This window comes from Salvelinus sp. IW2-2015, unplaced genomic scaffold, assembly GCF_002910315.2.
Source record: "Salvelinus sp. IW2-2015 unplaced genomic scaffold, ASM291031v2 Un_scaffold2051, whole genome shotgun sequence".
In the NCBI taxonomy this organism is placed as follows: Eukaryota; Metazoa; Chordata; class Actinopteri; order Salmoniformes; family Salmonidae; genus Salvelinus; species Salvelinus sp. IW2-2015.
This window is the reverse complement of record NW_019943395.1, coordinates 149,991-163,397: the sequence shown is the minus strand read 5'-3', so window position 1 is coordinate 163,397 and position 13,407 is coordinate 149,991. Positions and strand designations below refer to the sequence as shown.

Here is a 13,407-nt window from a genome sequence, read left to right as displayed (position 1 = left end):
TAGATCACATTTTCAAGGAGAGCATAATAAATATGGTATAACAATGTATTATGGTGTTTTATACTATGTATATACTATATTATACTATTATATTATATTGTATTATATTGTATTATAAGTGTATCATTGTTTAAACCACCTACTTACCCTGAACATTAACTGAGACAGGGTAACTAAAGGGAGATGTGTGAGACCTCTCTATAGTATAGTAACACTTCACTTTGACAACATCTGGAAATGTTGGATCTGCCCTCTTGAACAGCTCTGTTCCTGTGAGTGTCTGAGTACAGGATGAGTCTGGAAGATTCTTCCCCCCCCTCTATGTAGAAGTAACATTGAGACACATGGAGAGATGGAGGCGTCTCACAACTCAGCTGAACTGAGTCTKTCTCGTTGATGACTGCAGAGCTGACTGTCAGACTGGGAGGAGGAAGGTCTGTGAGATCAGAGGGATGATGTCACTTTTCATTTAATTATAAATTCATTGTCAATGTTTAAGTACTCATAGATGTTGTACCACTTGATATACGTTTGAAAAACAAAAACAATTAAGTCACTGTTGTCTATTAGATGATAACAGTGCATCTNGACCTAATGTGCACATGGAAGAGAGATACCCTTTATTAACAATTTAGGTTTGGGACCTCTCCTTGTTTGGATTTGCAAATCCAACAGTTGTATTGGAACGGGGCGGTGCTCGGGGGCTGTGTATGACTGTCCAAGTGGATGTTTGAGTGAAAAAAACACATCGTCCCGACAACATCAAAATAGCCTTTCCAGAGTCTGAAGTCAGGAGGACTTCGAATTAGGTGTCAGCCAGACTAATTAATGACTCCCTTACCTGTAAAGTTATATAGATCACTGTGTGGAGAGAGAGAGAGAGATCCTGTGTTCTCTCTGTAGTCACAGCTCACATCTCTCCTCTCCTGCAGACGACTGAACAGATCATTCTTAGACACACTGAAGGTACAGAGTATTCTCACGGATGACTTCCACCTCATCATAATGGCCTGAGCCTCTTTGTAGGCCTGAGGCTGGTCTCCAGTGTACAGGTTACAGCTATGAACATTACTGACAGACTCAGGAAGTACACAAATAATGGTGATGTCATGAGAAGATTCGTCATTGATATCAATGTCTGGTTTCTGTAGTTCACCTGTGAGGAGAAAACAACTATACTGTCGATAGCATACATTGATTKATTTCATATAAAGCCAACATTATGATATAATGATGGATTTTATATGTGATTACAGTAAGTCAAACTTACAGTATTCATTTGAACAATAATCTCCTACCAATAGAGACAGAAGCAGTGTCACTCTACCTTGATGGATAGTGAGTCTCTACGGTGTAGAAACATACAAACGTGTATCTTTGAACGTTGCATTTAAAAAACATTCCAGGTAATCCATACTTACTAACAGTATGGAAAATCCTTAAATAAAATGTTCAACTGTGTCAGTATGTCACACCCTGGCCTTAGTTATCTTTGTTTTCTTTATTATTTTAGTTAGGTCAGGGTGTGACATGGGGGATGTTTGTGTGTTTTTTGTCTAGTCTAGGGTGTGTGTATTGTCTAGGGGGTTTTGTAGAGTTCTTGGGGTTGTGTTCAGTGTAGGTGTTTATGTAAGTCTATGGTTGCCTGGATTGGTTCTCAATTAGAGACAGCTGTCTATCGTTGTCTCTGATTGAGAGACATATTTAGGCAGCCATAGGCATTAGGTAGGTTGTGGGTAATTGTCTATGTCTATGTGTAAGTNGGTTTGTTGTTTTGTTTAGTTTGTTTTAGTGTTCTTCGGCTTTCTTAAATAAATACAGAATGTATTTATATCACGCTGCGCCTTGGTCCTCTCTGTCACCCGAAGACGATCGTGACACGGTATTTATGTTTGTACAAAGTACAGTAAATTCTATCATTATGTGAAATGAAGATGTTAGGGGAACACAACATTATAGATCACATTTCCAAGGAGAGCATAATACATATGGTATAACAATGTATTATGGTGTTTTAAATTATAGATATATTATACTATTATATTATAGTGTGTTACATTGTATTATAAGTGTATGATTTTATAAACCACCTTCTTACCCTGAATAATGACTGAGACAGGGTCACTTAATGGAGATGTGTGAGTACTCTCTACCGCGTAGTAACACATCACTTTGACCACAGCTGAAAATGTTTGATCTGCCCTCTTGAGCAGCTCAATTCCTGTGAGTGTCTGAGTACAGGATGAGTCAGGTAGATAAATAAATATCCCCTCTATGTAGAAGTAACAGTGAGACACAGTGACAGATGGAAGAGTCTGACAGCTCAGCTGAACTGAGTCTCTCTCTCTGATGACTGTAGAGCTGACTGTCAGCCTGGGAGGAGGTGGGTCTGTGAGATCAGAAGAATAGAGTGTCTCTTTGAAAGTTGCATTTAAAAAACATTCCAGGTAACCCATACATACGAACAGTATGGGAAATCCATAAATAAAATGTTTAACTGTGTCAGCATTTATGTTTGTACAAAGTACAGTAAATCCTGTCATTATGTGAAATGAAGATGTTTAGGAAACACAACATTATAGATCACATTTCCAAGAAGATCATAATAAATATGGTATAACAATGTATTATGGTGTTTTATACTATATATATACTATATTATACTATTATATTATATTGTATTATATTGTATTATAAGTGTATCATTGTTTAAACCACCTACTTACCCTGAACAGTAACTGAGACAGGGTAACTAAAGGGAGATGTGTGAGACCTCTCTATAGTATAGTAACACTTCACTTTGACCACAGCTGGAAATGTTGGACCAGACCTCTTGAGCAGCTCTGTTCCTGTGAGTGTCTGAGTACAGGATGAGTCTGTAAGATTCTTCCCCCCCTCTATGTAGAAGTAACATTGAGACACATGGAGAGATGGAGGCGTCTCACAACTCAGCTGAACTGAGTCTATCTCGTTGATGACTGCAGAGCTGACTGTCAGACTGGGAGGAGGAAGGTCTGTGAGATCAGAGGGATGATGGTCCCTTTTCATTTAATTATAAATTCATTGTCAATGTTTAAGTACTCATAGATATTGTACCACTTGATATACGTTTGAAAAACAAAAACAATTAAGTCACTGTTGTCTATTAGATGATAACAGTGCACTACATTATGTAGTTTAGGTTAACACGATAACTTTGATTGATGATGGTAAAATTATTTAGTAAAAATCGTTCGACAAAAAAAAGGTAAATAATTCCAGTTTAAAACACAATGACCTTGGGCTTCGATGTATTGGAAGGTGTCTGGAAATAACAAAATAGGTCTTGATCAGGAAAATGTGCCATTCTAAATAATAAATAAACATGGAGAGACAGGAACACTTTGCACAAGTTGGTGTCATATACTACATGGATCCATGGGCATGTTATCAAGCAGTAGTCATTCTGATCTGAACAAAATATACGATACAGAAAAATACATCAATAAAAGATATCAATGGAATAAAACACAATTATTACAGCATGAGATTCAGAATATATAAAGAGTTCCTGAAGTAAAAATATAAAAAGAGAGGAGAATCCTGTAGCACTAACAGATGATGAAACTTGGAATGGAGGAATAACTCACCGAAAAGGAGGATGACCAAAAACAGATGACCAGCCATATCAGGGATGAATAACGCCATTTGTCAGACATCTACAGACTGTTAGTCTGACTTCACAGAAGATGGTGACTGTGTCAGAGAGGGTTGTTTGAATAGAGAAGTAGATGTGGAGCTTGTTCGCAGGAAAACCACAGACAGCAGAAACCTGTCTTATACGGAAAGTGTGGCTAATGTTGCAGAGGAACATTCAGAATAATTTATAGTTATATTTGCAAAGGAAAATGAGAATGAGCGTTCTTCCAATTTCAGTCCATTTTTCTTCTGTTTGGTGCCTATTGAACACGACCCAGGAGTTGAAGGCCAACAGACATCACCAATAGCAATCGGATAGAGTTAAAGACCTTCTGATTCAGAGTCTGAGAAGCCAAATACAGCAGACAGATTCACTTTCTTTGTCTGTATAAGTTGATTTGATTTATTGTATGATGTTGAAAATGCAAACCTTTGGATGAAACAAAACACTGTAGACAAGGCAGACAATACTTTTTTTTTTTATTACCTAACAATGCATTAAGTTTTTGTATTTAAGTTATTCTTGATTAAATTTTTTTATCAGTTTGGCTTATTGAATAAGTCATTTTGGGACTGTACTATTTGTAATAGTAAATGTTTTCTGCTGTACAGTAAAGATTTAGGAACAAGTTGAATGTGTGTCCAGCATGCTGAATGATTACTGTGTGAACGTGGGCTTATTTCCCATGATGCTCCAGTCCTCATACATGAATTGCCTCTGCATCGTGACATGTGTAAGTTGTGTTTGAGAGTGGTGTACGTCTTCTCACCTATCGTTTCCCCCTAGTAGACAGCCTGTGCAGTGTTATGAGAGAGGCGGCATATGTGAAAATATGTGAAAAGAAGTGTGGTGTGTGTGTGTGGGCGCATGCATATGTGTGTATGTGTACTTTAGGTGTGTGTGTGTAGCGCATTGTATGTGATGTAAGAACAAAGAAAGCGAGTGAATCAAACACTCTGTTGCAGGAAACCCCCTGAGAGAAAGAGAGAGAATGTTCTGTTCAGCGTGGACATTGTGTTTAAAACCTACTGTAGGAGGTGTCTCCACTGCCCCAGACGTTTCTATTGTATGTGCTGTATCAGAATATTACTATTGAGTGTTGGTCAGCTTGTTTATATTCATTCAATAAAGGTGACTTTCTTTCAGACTTGTATGCTGGCTGGTCTCTATGTAAATAGTACTGTATGTCGGTTATAAACTACACATGAAGAACACAAACATGCATACTTTCACTATGTATCATAGCTATGATACCTCTCCTACAGTATTATAGCCACCTCTCGTCACCTAGAAAACTAGTATGCCAGTTGGTTGACCATGCTGTACAAATGTGCATTCATGGTACTGTATATAAAACAATTAAATGATCAGCCTGTGGAAGTAAGTCATGATGTACTGTGTGACTGAGTAGTTACTGCGAATGAACAGTCTCCATTCTACTACTATACTGCATCTGTATAAATGTAAATGGACAACAGAAGACACACAAAGTGTCCTCTCCAGAATGACTACGACGCTCGTTTGACTTTTTGTCATCGGTAGATGCTGTTTTTTCATCTCTCCAACCTCAAGGTTAGTGAGATAACTTGTAAAGGTGTTATAGAAAATGTTCACACACTTTAGTTTAACAGTAGTTTTTCCAATTTAACGATTTTAGTTACCACATTAACTGAAATGTGCTAACAATAATTTTAGTCAGTCCCTGTCATCTGTGTTGTAAAAGGCTAGTTAACTTAATATGGAGATGTCATTCACCATCTCTCTGTGTTCTCTGTTTGTGTGTACAATGATATTAATGAAGTGAACATAAGACTTAGACAATATTCGAGAGTTCACAGATTGCGGCAGTGTGAAATATTATTTCCCTCTGATCTCACATACCTTCCTCAGCCTAGGTCTGACAGTGTGTCCTTCAGTCATCAGAAAGAGAGACTCATTTCAGCTGAGCTGTCACGTTCTGACCATAGTTCTTGTGTGTTGTGCTTGTTTTACTGTTGGTCAGGACGTGAGCTGGGTGAGCATTCTATGTTGTTGTGACGAAGAGGAGGAAGGCTGCCATTACAGAACCACCCACCAACCTCGGACCAAGCAGCGTGGCCACGGGCAGCAGCAGCAGCAGCGGCCCATTACACAGGACTCCTGGACATGGGAGGAAAATTCTGGAGGGTAAAGGACCCTGGTCTAAGGTTGGAGAAATTTGCCGCTCTAGTGAAGAGCTGGAGGCAGCTAAAGCCGAGGAGCGGTGGTATGAGAAGGCAGCACGGAAGCATGGCTGGGAAGCCACGAAGGAACCCAAGATTTCTTGGGGGGGGGGGGGGGTCTAAGGGGAGTGTGCGAAGTCAGGTAGGAAACCTGCGCCAACTTCCCGGGCTTACCGTGGAAAGCGAGGAGTACGGGCAGACACACAGGGTTGTGCGGAAGAGCGCACGGTGTCTCCTGTACGTATGCATAGCCCGGTGCGGCTCCATGCATTGAGCATGAGCCAGGTGTCATGAAAGCCGGCTCAAACACATCTGGTCTCCAGTGCGTCTCCTCGGGCCGGTGTACATGGCACCAGCCTTACGCATGGTGTCCCCCGGTTCGCCAGCACAGCCCAGTGCGGGCTATTCCACTCGCCGCACTGGTCTGGCTACGGGGAGCATTAAACCAGGTAAGGTTGGGCAGGCTCGGTGCTTAAGACTCCTGTTAGCCTTCACGGTCCGGTATATCCGGCGCCACCTCCTCCCGCCCAGCCCAGTAACAGCAGTGCCTACACCACGCACCAGGCTTCCTGTGCGTCTCCAGAACTCTGTTCCTCCCCCACGCACTCTCCCTGTGCGTGTCTCCAGCCGGTACCACCAGTTCCGGCACCACGCACCAAGCTTACTGTGCGTATCCAGAGCCCTGTAAACACTTTCCTTCTCCCGCACTTGCCTGAGGTGCGTGCCCTCAGCCCGGTACCACCAGTGCCGGTCCACCACCGCACCAGGTGTATAGTGCGCGCTACGAGAGTCCAGTGTGCCCTGTTTCCTGCTCCCCGCAATAGCCTTAGAGGTGCGTGTCTACAAACCGGTACCACCAGTTCCGGCAACACGCACCAGGCCTACTGTGTGCCTCAGCAGGTCTGAGCTGCCTGCTGCCCAGCGCCGTCTGAGCTGCCTGCCTACCAGCGCCGTCTGAGCATCCGTCTGCCCAGTGCCATCTGAGCCATCCGTCTGCCCCAGCGCCATCTGAGCCATCCGGTCTGCCCAGCGCCGTCTGAGCCGCCCGTCTGTCCCGAGCCGTCAGAGCCGCCCGTCTGTTCCCGAGCCATTAGAGCCGGTCCGTCAGTCAGGAGCCGCTAGAGCCGTCCGTCAGTCATGAGCTGCCAGAGCCGCCGCCAGCCCAAGTCAGGAGCTGCCAGAGCCGCCAGCCAGTCATGAGCCGCCAGCCAGTCATGAGCTTTCCAATCATGAGCTGCCTTCCAGTCATGAGCTGCCTTCAGTCAGCATTGAGCTGCACTGCCCTAGTCATGGAAGCTGCCCTCCAGTCATGAGCTGCCACTCAGTCCGGAGCTGCCATTCGTCCGGAGCTACTTCTCAGTCCTGAGTTACCTCTCAGTCCTCAGCTACCTCCAGTTTAWAAGCTACCTCTCTATCATGAGCTGTCCCTCAGTCCGGAGGAGTTTCCTCAGTATAGTGGGGACCTTGGTGAAGGTTCCTAGGCCAAGGTCGGCGGCGAGGGTCGCCACTCAAAGGACGCTAAGGAAGGGGACTAAGACAGTGGTGGAGTGGTGTCCTCGTCCAGCGCCGGAGCCGCCACCGCGGACAAATGCCCACCCAGACCCTCCCCTAGAGTTTTAAGGGGGTGCGTTCGGAGTCCGCACCTCAGGAGGGGGGTACTGTCACGTTCTGACCATAGTTCTTGTGTGTTGTGCTTGTTTTAGTGTTGGTCAGGAKGTGAGCTGGGTGGGCATTCTATGTTGTGTGTCTAGTTTGTCTGTTTCTATGTTTGGCCTAATATGGTTCTCAATCAGAGGCAGATGTTTTGTGTTGTCTCTGATTAGGAATCATATATAGGTGGCTTGTTTTGTGTTGGGGTTTGTGGGTGGTTGTTTCCTGTCTCTGTGTTTTCTCTGCACCAGATAGGGTTGTATCGGTTTGCCAAATTTGTTATTTTGTATTGTGTTAAGTGTTCACGTTTATTCTTTCGTAATTAAACATGTTGAGCACAAGCAACGCTGCGTCTTGGTCCGATCCCTGTTACACCTCCTCTTCAGACGAAGAGGAGGAAGGCTGCCGTTACATGAGCTGTCAGACWCCTCCTTCTGTCTCTGTTGCGCAGTGTTTCTTCTACAMGATCTCAGCTGCTCAGATGAACAGGTCAAAGTTATCCTGCTGAGGTCAAAATACAATGGCAGTACAGTACTAAAGGTTATCAGGTTAGATCATTATACAGTGAGCCTTCTACAGTCACAATTCAGGGTAAGAAAACAATTTGAATATTTGTAAACAATGTGCTGTTGTGTCCATTTTACCATGTTCCTCTTGGGCTACTTTTCATACTGTTTGTTGTAATGTTAGTTAGCAAATTACTTCAATCTGCACGCAGGGACAAAAAAAATGGTATCCATAAGTTAAGCTGACTCTATGTAAGTAGAAAAAGATGATGGAACATTTGGCCCATAGACTTTAAAGTGGAGAGGTTCTTTGCGCCTCCGTCTGTGTGCCCTTCAAGATTGCGCTTTCCTTTTACAAATCAAATCAAGTTTTATTTGTCACATACACATGGTTAGCAGATGTTAATGCGAGTGTAGCGAAATGCTTGTGCTTCTAGTTCCGACCATACAGTAATATTGTCGCTCCCTGACCTTAGAGATCCTTTTTTATGTCTCTATTTTGGTTGGTGTGAGTTTGGGTGGGCATTCTATGTCTGGTGTTCTATGTTGTCCTTGTTTTGTATTTCTATGTGTTTGGCCTGGTAGGGTTCCCAATCAGAGGCAGCTGTCTATCGTTGTCTCTGATGAGAACCATACTTAGGTAGCCTGTTCCCACCTGTGTTTGTGGGTGGTTGTTTTCTGTTTTGTGTGTTCACCTTATAGGACTGTTCGTTTGTCGTTTTTGTTGTTTCGTCAAGTGTTTCGTATTTTATTAAAGGTAATATGAACACTTACAACGCTGCACCTTGGTCCTCTTCTCCTTCTCCCGACGACGATCGTTACAAAATCATCTAACAAGTAATCTAACAATTTCACAACGACTACCTTATACACACAAATGTAAAGGAATGAATAAGAATGTGTACATAAAAATATATGGATGAGTGATGGCCGAACGGCATAGGCAAGATGCAGTAGATGGTATAGAGTACAGTATATACATATGAGATGAGTAATGTAGGGTATGTAAACATTATATAAAGTGGCATTGTTTAAAGTGGCTAGTGATACATTCATTACATCCAATTTTTTATTATTAAAGTGGCTAGAGATTTGAGTCAGTATGTTGGCAGCAGCCACTCAATTTTAGTGATGGCCGTTTAACAGTCTGATGCCTTGAGATAGAAGCTGTTTTTCAGTCTCTCGGTCCCAGCTTTGATGCACCTGTACTGACCTCGCCTTCTGGATGATAGCGGGGTGAACAGGCAGTGGCTGGGTGGTGTTGTCCTTGATGATCTTTATGGCCTTCCTGTGACATCGGGTGCTGTAGGTGTCCTAGAGGGCAGGTAGTTGCCCCCGGTGATGCGTTGTGCAGACCTCACTACCCTCTGGAGAGCCTTACGGATGTGGGTGGAAGTAGTATAGATCATTAGTACCAATCTCTGACATTGAAAACACAACCACAACATCCACACAACCTCTTTATTTTTTCTTCAATTTGATTTAATCCAAACTGGTGATTGTTGGTCAATGGGAGGAGGAGTTGTGAGACAACTGTCCTGTCTGTATTCTGTGTTGAAGTTGACTCAGAGGTAACCATCGTATAGAGATCACTTCTGTTTGGATCCCGATGGAGGATGGGGCACTTTTCTAACACAGTCACGATATCAGCCACAAGGAGGAAACACACACACCACACACACACACACACACACACCATGGGGACGGAGGGGAGGTCGGTGGTGGTGGTGTGAGTGGGGTGTAACAGTCTTGTGTTTTCCCACTAGAAGGTTTGTGTGGTTTTCTACACACTCAACTGTCACATAAGTCACCACATCTTGGTCACCAAGACAATGCGATTGAAGACAACAACAAACAAACACACAACCCAGAGACTGGCTGGACAAAGCATCTGCAGAAAATCATCTCTTTGCTTCTTTAGTGAGCTGCAAAAACAGGATGTCTTCCCTCTGTGCAGAGACTCAGGTCTCACTCTAACCAATTGTGTGTGTGTGTGTGTGTTGTGTGTGTGTGTGTGTGTGTGTGTGGTGTGTGTGTGTGTGTTGTGTGTGTGTGTGTGTGTGTGTGTGTGTGTGTGTGTGTGTGTGTGGTGTGTTGTAGTGTGTTGTCGTGTGTGTGTGTGTGTGTACGTGTGTGTACGTGTGTGTACCGTGTGTGTACGTTTGTCAAACACAGGAATGTAACATTAGCTCTTCTAAATGAGAATGGAATAATTTTCTCACTCCTTTCCTTTGGACTGTGTCTCGAGGTTTCTTAGGCCAGACTATCCTTCATGAGAACCACAGACAGGGAATGTTGCTTTCTGCTAAGGAGTTTTTTCTTGTATTGTACTAAACAGTCACATACGTCACTCCACACACTGAATAAGGGTTTTCTCTATCCTTTGGCCAGTTTAAAAAATATATATATATATATATTTTTATCCTCAATATTTTTTGTTGTTGACAATATTCTGACCACACATAGACACACTCCATAGATCTTTCTGTCTCTCTCTCTATATAAATATGTATATGTATATATTTATAATATGTATACGACATGAACGAGGCACAGGCCACCTTGTTGAGAAGGAGAAAACGAGTCACTAGAAAGAGAAGAAGAAAGAGAAAAGGGGAGATGAAGAAGAAGAGGAGGAGGAAGTAGGGAGTCAATTAGCAGGAGAGACGGCTCTAAAGGTAATGCAGGAAATCTCATTCACCTGGGGGTCCATGGATGGCATTAAACATATAAAATCTATACCCTCCTTGCACCATTTCCTCAGAGTCTCTCCAGCTGATCCTATGTACAACACAGTCTTCTACCGTTTATAAGCACACCAGGTTTTGGGATCAACTCCCTATTGAATGACATGGATGTACAATGTCCAATGGCCATGTCTCTCATCTGTTTCTCTGGTTGGACACCATGCTGTGTGAGCACCAGTGATTTAAAAGCACCATTAGAAGTATCCCTGCAACAGGGGAGGAGGAGGAGGTGCATAGGTGCATATCACGCTGAGAGACACATAACAACGGAATCTGATCGGTGTATGTTCTGAATAGACCATTCTGATTGGTACTCATGCTGATTTAATACATCTAAACACCTTTTGATTGGTGCCCTTGTCTCATGACTGGATTCAAAGTGGCATTATTAGTTCTGACGTCTGCATAGATGGGAGTTCTGACTGCATCTGGTTCAACTGAGGAAACAGGAGAGATACACAGACGGCAGCCCTAAGCCCAAAGGCCCTGCGACACCCCCAGTACAGGGCCCTGCCCATAAGGCCATGCCAGACTGCACATTAACGGCACAAGGAAACCTTCAGTACTRGAGGCAAGGSCCYTGGCTGCCCATTGGTCAGATAAGAGCMCTAGTYGCTGTTTTGTTCTGATGCACTTWYCACAAAGCACTCATAGCCAATAGTCAAGCACTGCAAATTAAACACACTCAACAGATTACAAAATAAAAATATGAAGCACAACTTCACTTTTAGAGACACAGCAAAGGAACTTCCTGTGAAATAGGTTAGCTGTTAACGCATATGTATATGTGAACTAAAGCTGTAACTGTATGGCACTTAATTAAATATGTGGAAAGCGAGCAGGCTGTCTCTGACAAAGAGACAACAACAAAAAACAACATAGCAAAAGAAGCACTGTGAYGCTGCTGTGTTAGACTGTCAGTAGGGTAGAGACTGCCAGGCAGGGGAGCCAATCATAGCCAGCCAGGGGTCAGCAGTGTGGGGCAAATCAGGTAAACAGGGCGGAGCCAGTCAGGTGATCCGATCAGAGAAAGGACTGTTGATACAGGGGAACTAATCAGGTGGAAAGCTCAGGTAAGCAAGGCGGAGACAGGAGGGTGTGGTGGATGAATCAGAATTAGTTGGGTAACATAGATAATGAAGATGTCTTATCTGCATAATATGCTGATGTGATATACTTGTTATTAGAATGTATCCCTTTGGACTTTGGTGTTGGCAGTTGCACTTCTCCCTCAGCTGGGGCTCAGTCACTTGGGGCCCAGAGGGCAGAGGTCAGGCTTGTCTTTTACATGTCTCTGGTGCTATGCAGAATATCAGAAAGGGAAGAGGACAGGATGGAACATTGTCTTCATATGTGAATGTGTCTTTACCTATTCTTAAATCTTCTGAAGGGATGGCGTGATTAATGGGGAACCAATTACTTGTCTCCACACTGTCTGTTCGCAAGTCACTCCCTCCGTTGGCATTGGGGGGGAGGTGAATGGCAGTGTCTGGAACCACTGTATGTCCTCTCTGATGTTGCACTTATCCTGGGATAGTGTATGACATAGAGGCCCACTCCCCTCAGTGAGATTGTCCAGGAGAGGGGTCAAGAAGGGGTTTAACTTGAGATGGGCGTATCTCGAGTTGACAATTGATTTATGCCATTGGATGAGTTGGTATAATGACAGTCTTATATGACAGTCTTATAACATTTTTGTGCTATGAAGTTCCAGGAACGAGATTAGAACCTCGTCTTAGGGACCAAACTGAATGATAATTTATAGCGAATGTGAATGTATCAGGCTACAGGATACTCCTTTCTCATTATAAAATCTTAACCTTGTGACCATCTGCGGTTCGTCATGTAGGTTGAGAGGGGTGTATCTTGGCTATAAAAYATCTTTGTACTTTTGTGTTGTCACTATCAACTGTTCATTAGAAATGGCGAATCGTTGAAAGTCAGTGCTATCTTATTATTAAAGATGTAGTTTAAGTATAACTCTGACTGGTGTGTGAAATTTGTAACTCTCCTCATTTGGTCATGCAGAAATTAGCCARCACAAGAGTGAACCAATTAGACGCAGGTTGGTGAGAARGGGGGAGCAAGCCAGGGCTGGGTTCAGTACATTTTTAAGTTCTGGAACATTCAATTGAACAGAAACAGTGCTGTACTGAATGACCAGTTAAAAAACGGGGAGGGTTTGGCTTGTGGGTTGGGGATCGCTGTCAGCATGGCCACTGCCCTTTAAATACGTCACTCATTGCTTCAAGCCACACCCCGCCACATCCACCCAAACAGGAGGAAATGTACCTCAAAGTTTATTCAAGAACTTACAATAACGTTTTGGGGAAACATTTTGTTCAGTATAAACCGTTCCGCAACGTAGCAAATGTTCAATTGAACTGAGCGCACCTCATGTGAACAGGGCAGAGCCAGTCGTTAGATCTTAGCCAGGTGGGTGAAGGGTGCAGCTAGCCTTATGAGAGTGGGCGGGGCTCTGTGGGGACGTCAGGTGACAGACAGGTGAGCAGGTGAGCATCTTGACAATTATTACAGAGTGGCTGTGTGAGTTTGGCTGTTTGAGCAGAACCACGGAGCTGAGACCAGACAGCCCAGATGTCTGTCTGTCTGTCTGTCTGTCT

The 13,407-nt window shown here is 43.5% G+C and overlaps 1 protein-coding gene across 3 annotated transcripts in view; it reads right to left on the bottom strand.

The window, feature by feature from the left end:
- Positions 1–592: 592 nt before the first annotated feature.
- The window catches only part of LOC112072816 (uncharacterized), a 62,541-nt gene continuing 49,726 nt past the window's right edge, over positions 593–13,407 (bottom strand). Inside the window, exons 1-5 of one of the 3 annotated variants that reach the window (XR_011476341.1) lie at positions 3,630–4,005; positions 3,278–3,304; positions 2,727–2,998; positions 2,099–2,389; positions 593–1,156 (exon numbers count right to left, since the gene is read on the bottom strand). Coding sequence is in view for 2 of the 3 variants with exons in the window: in XM_024140213.2 (XP_023995981.2) it covers positions 822–1,156; positions 2,099–2,389; positions 2,727–3,014; positions 3,278–3,304; positions 3,630–3,687 (999 nt within the window). In the remaining variant the exon portion in view is untranslated. Of the gene's footprint in view, positions 1,157–2,098; positions 2,390–2,726; positions 3,305–3,629; positions 4,006–13,407 lie in introns of those variants that run through there. The other 2 variants (XM_024140213.2, XM_070439942.1) reach the window with 2 other exon arrangements.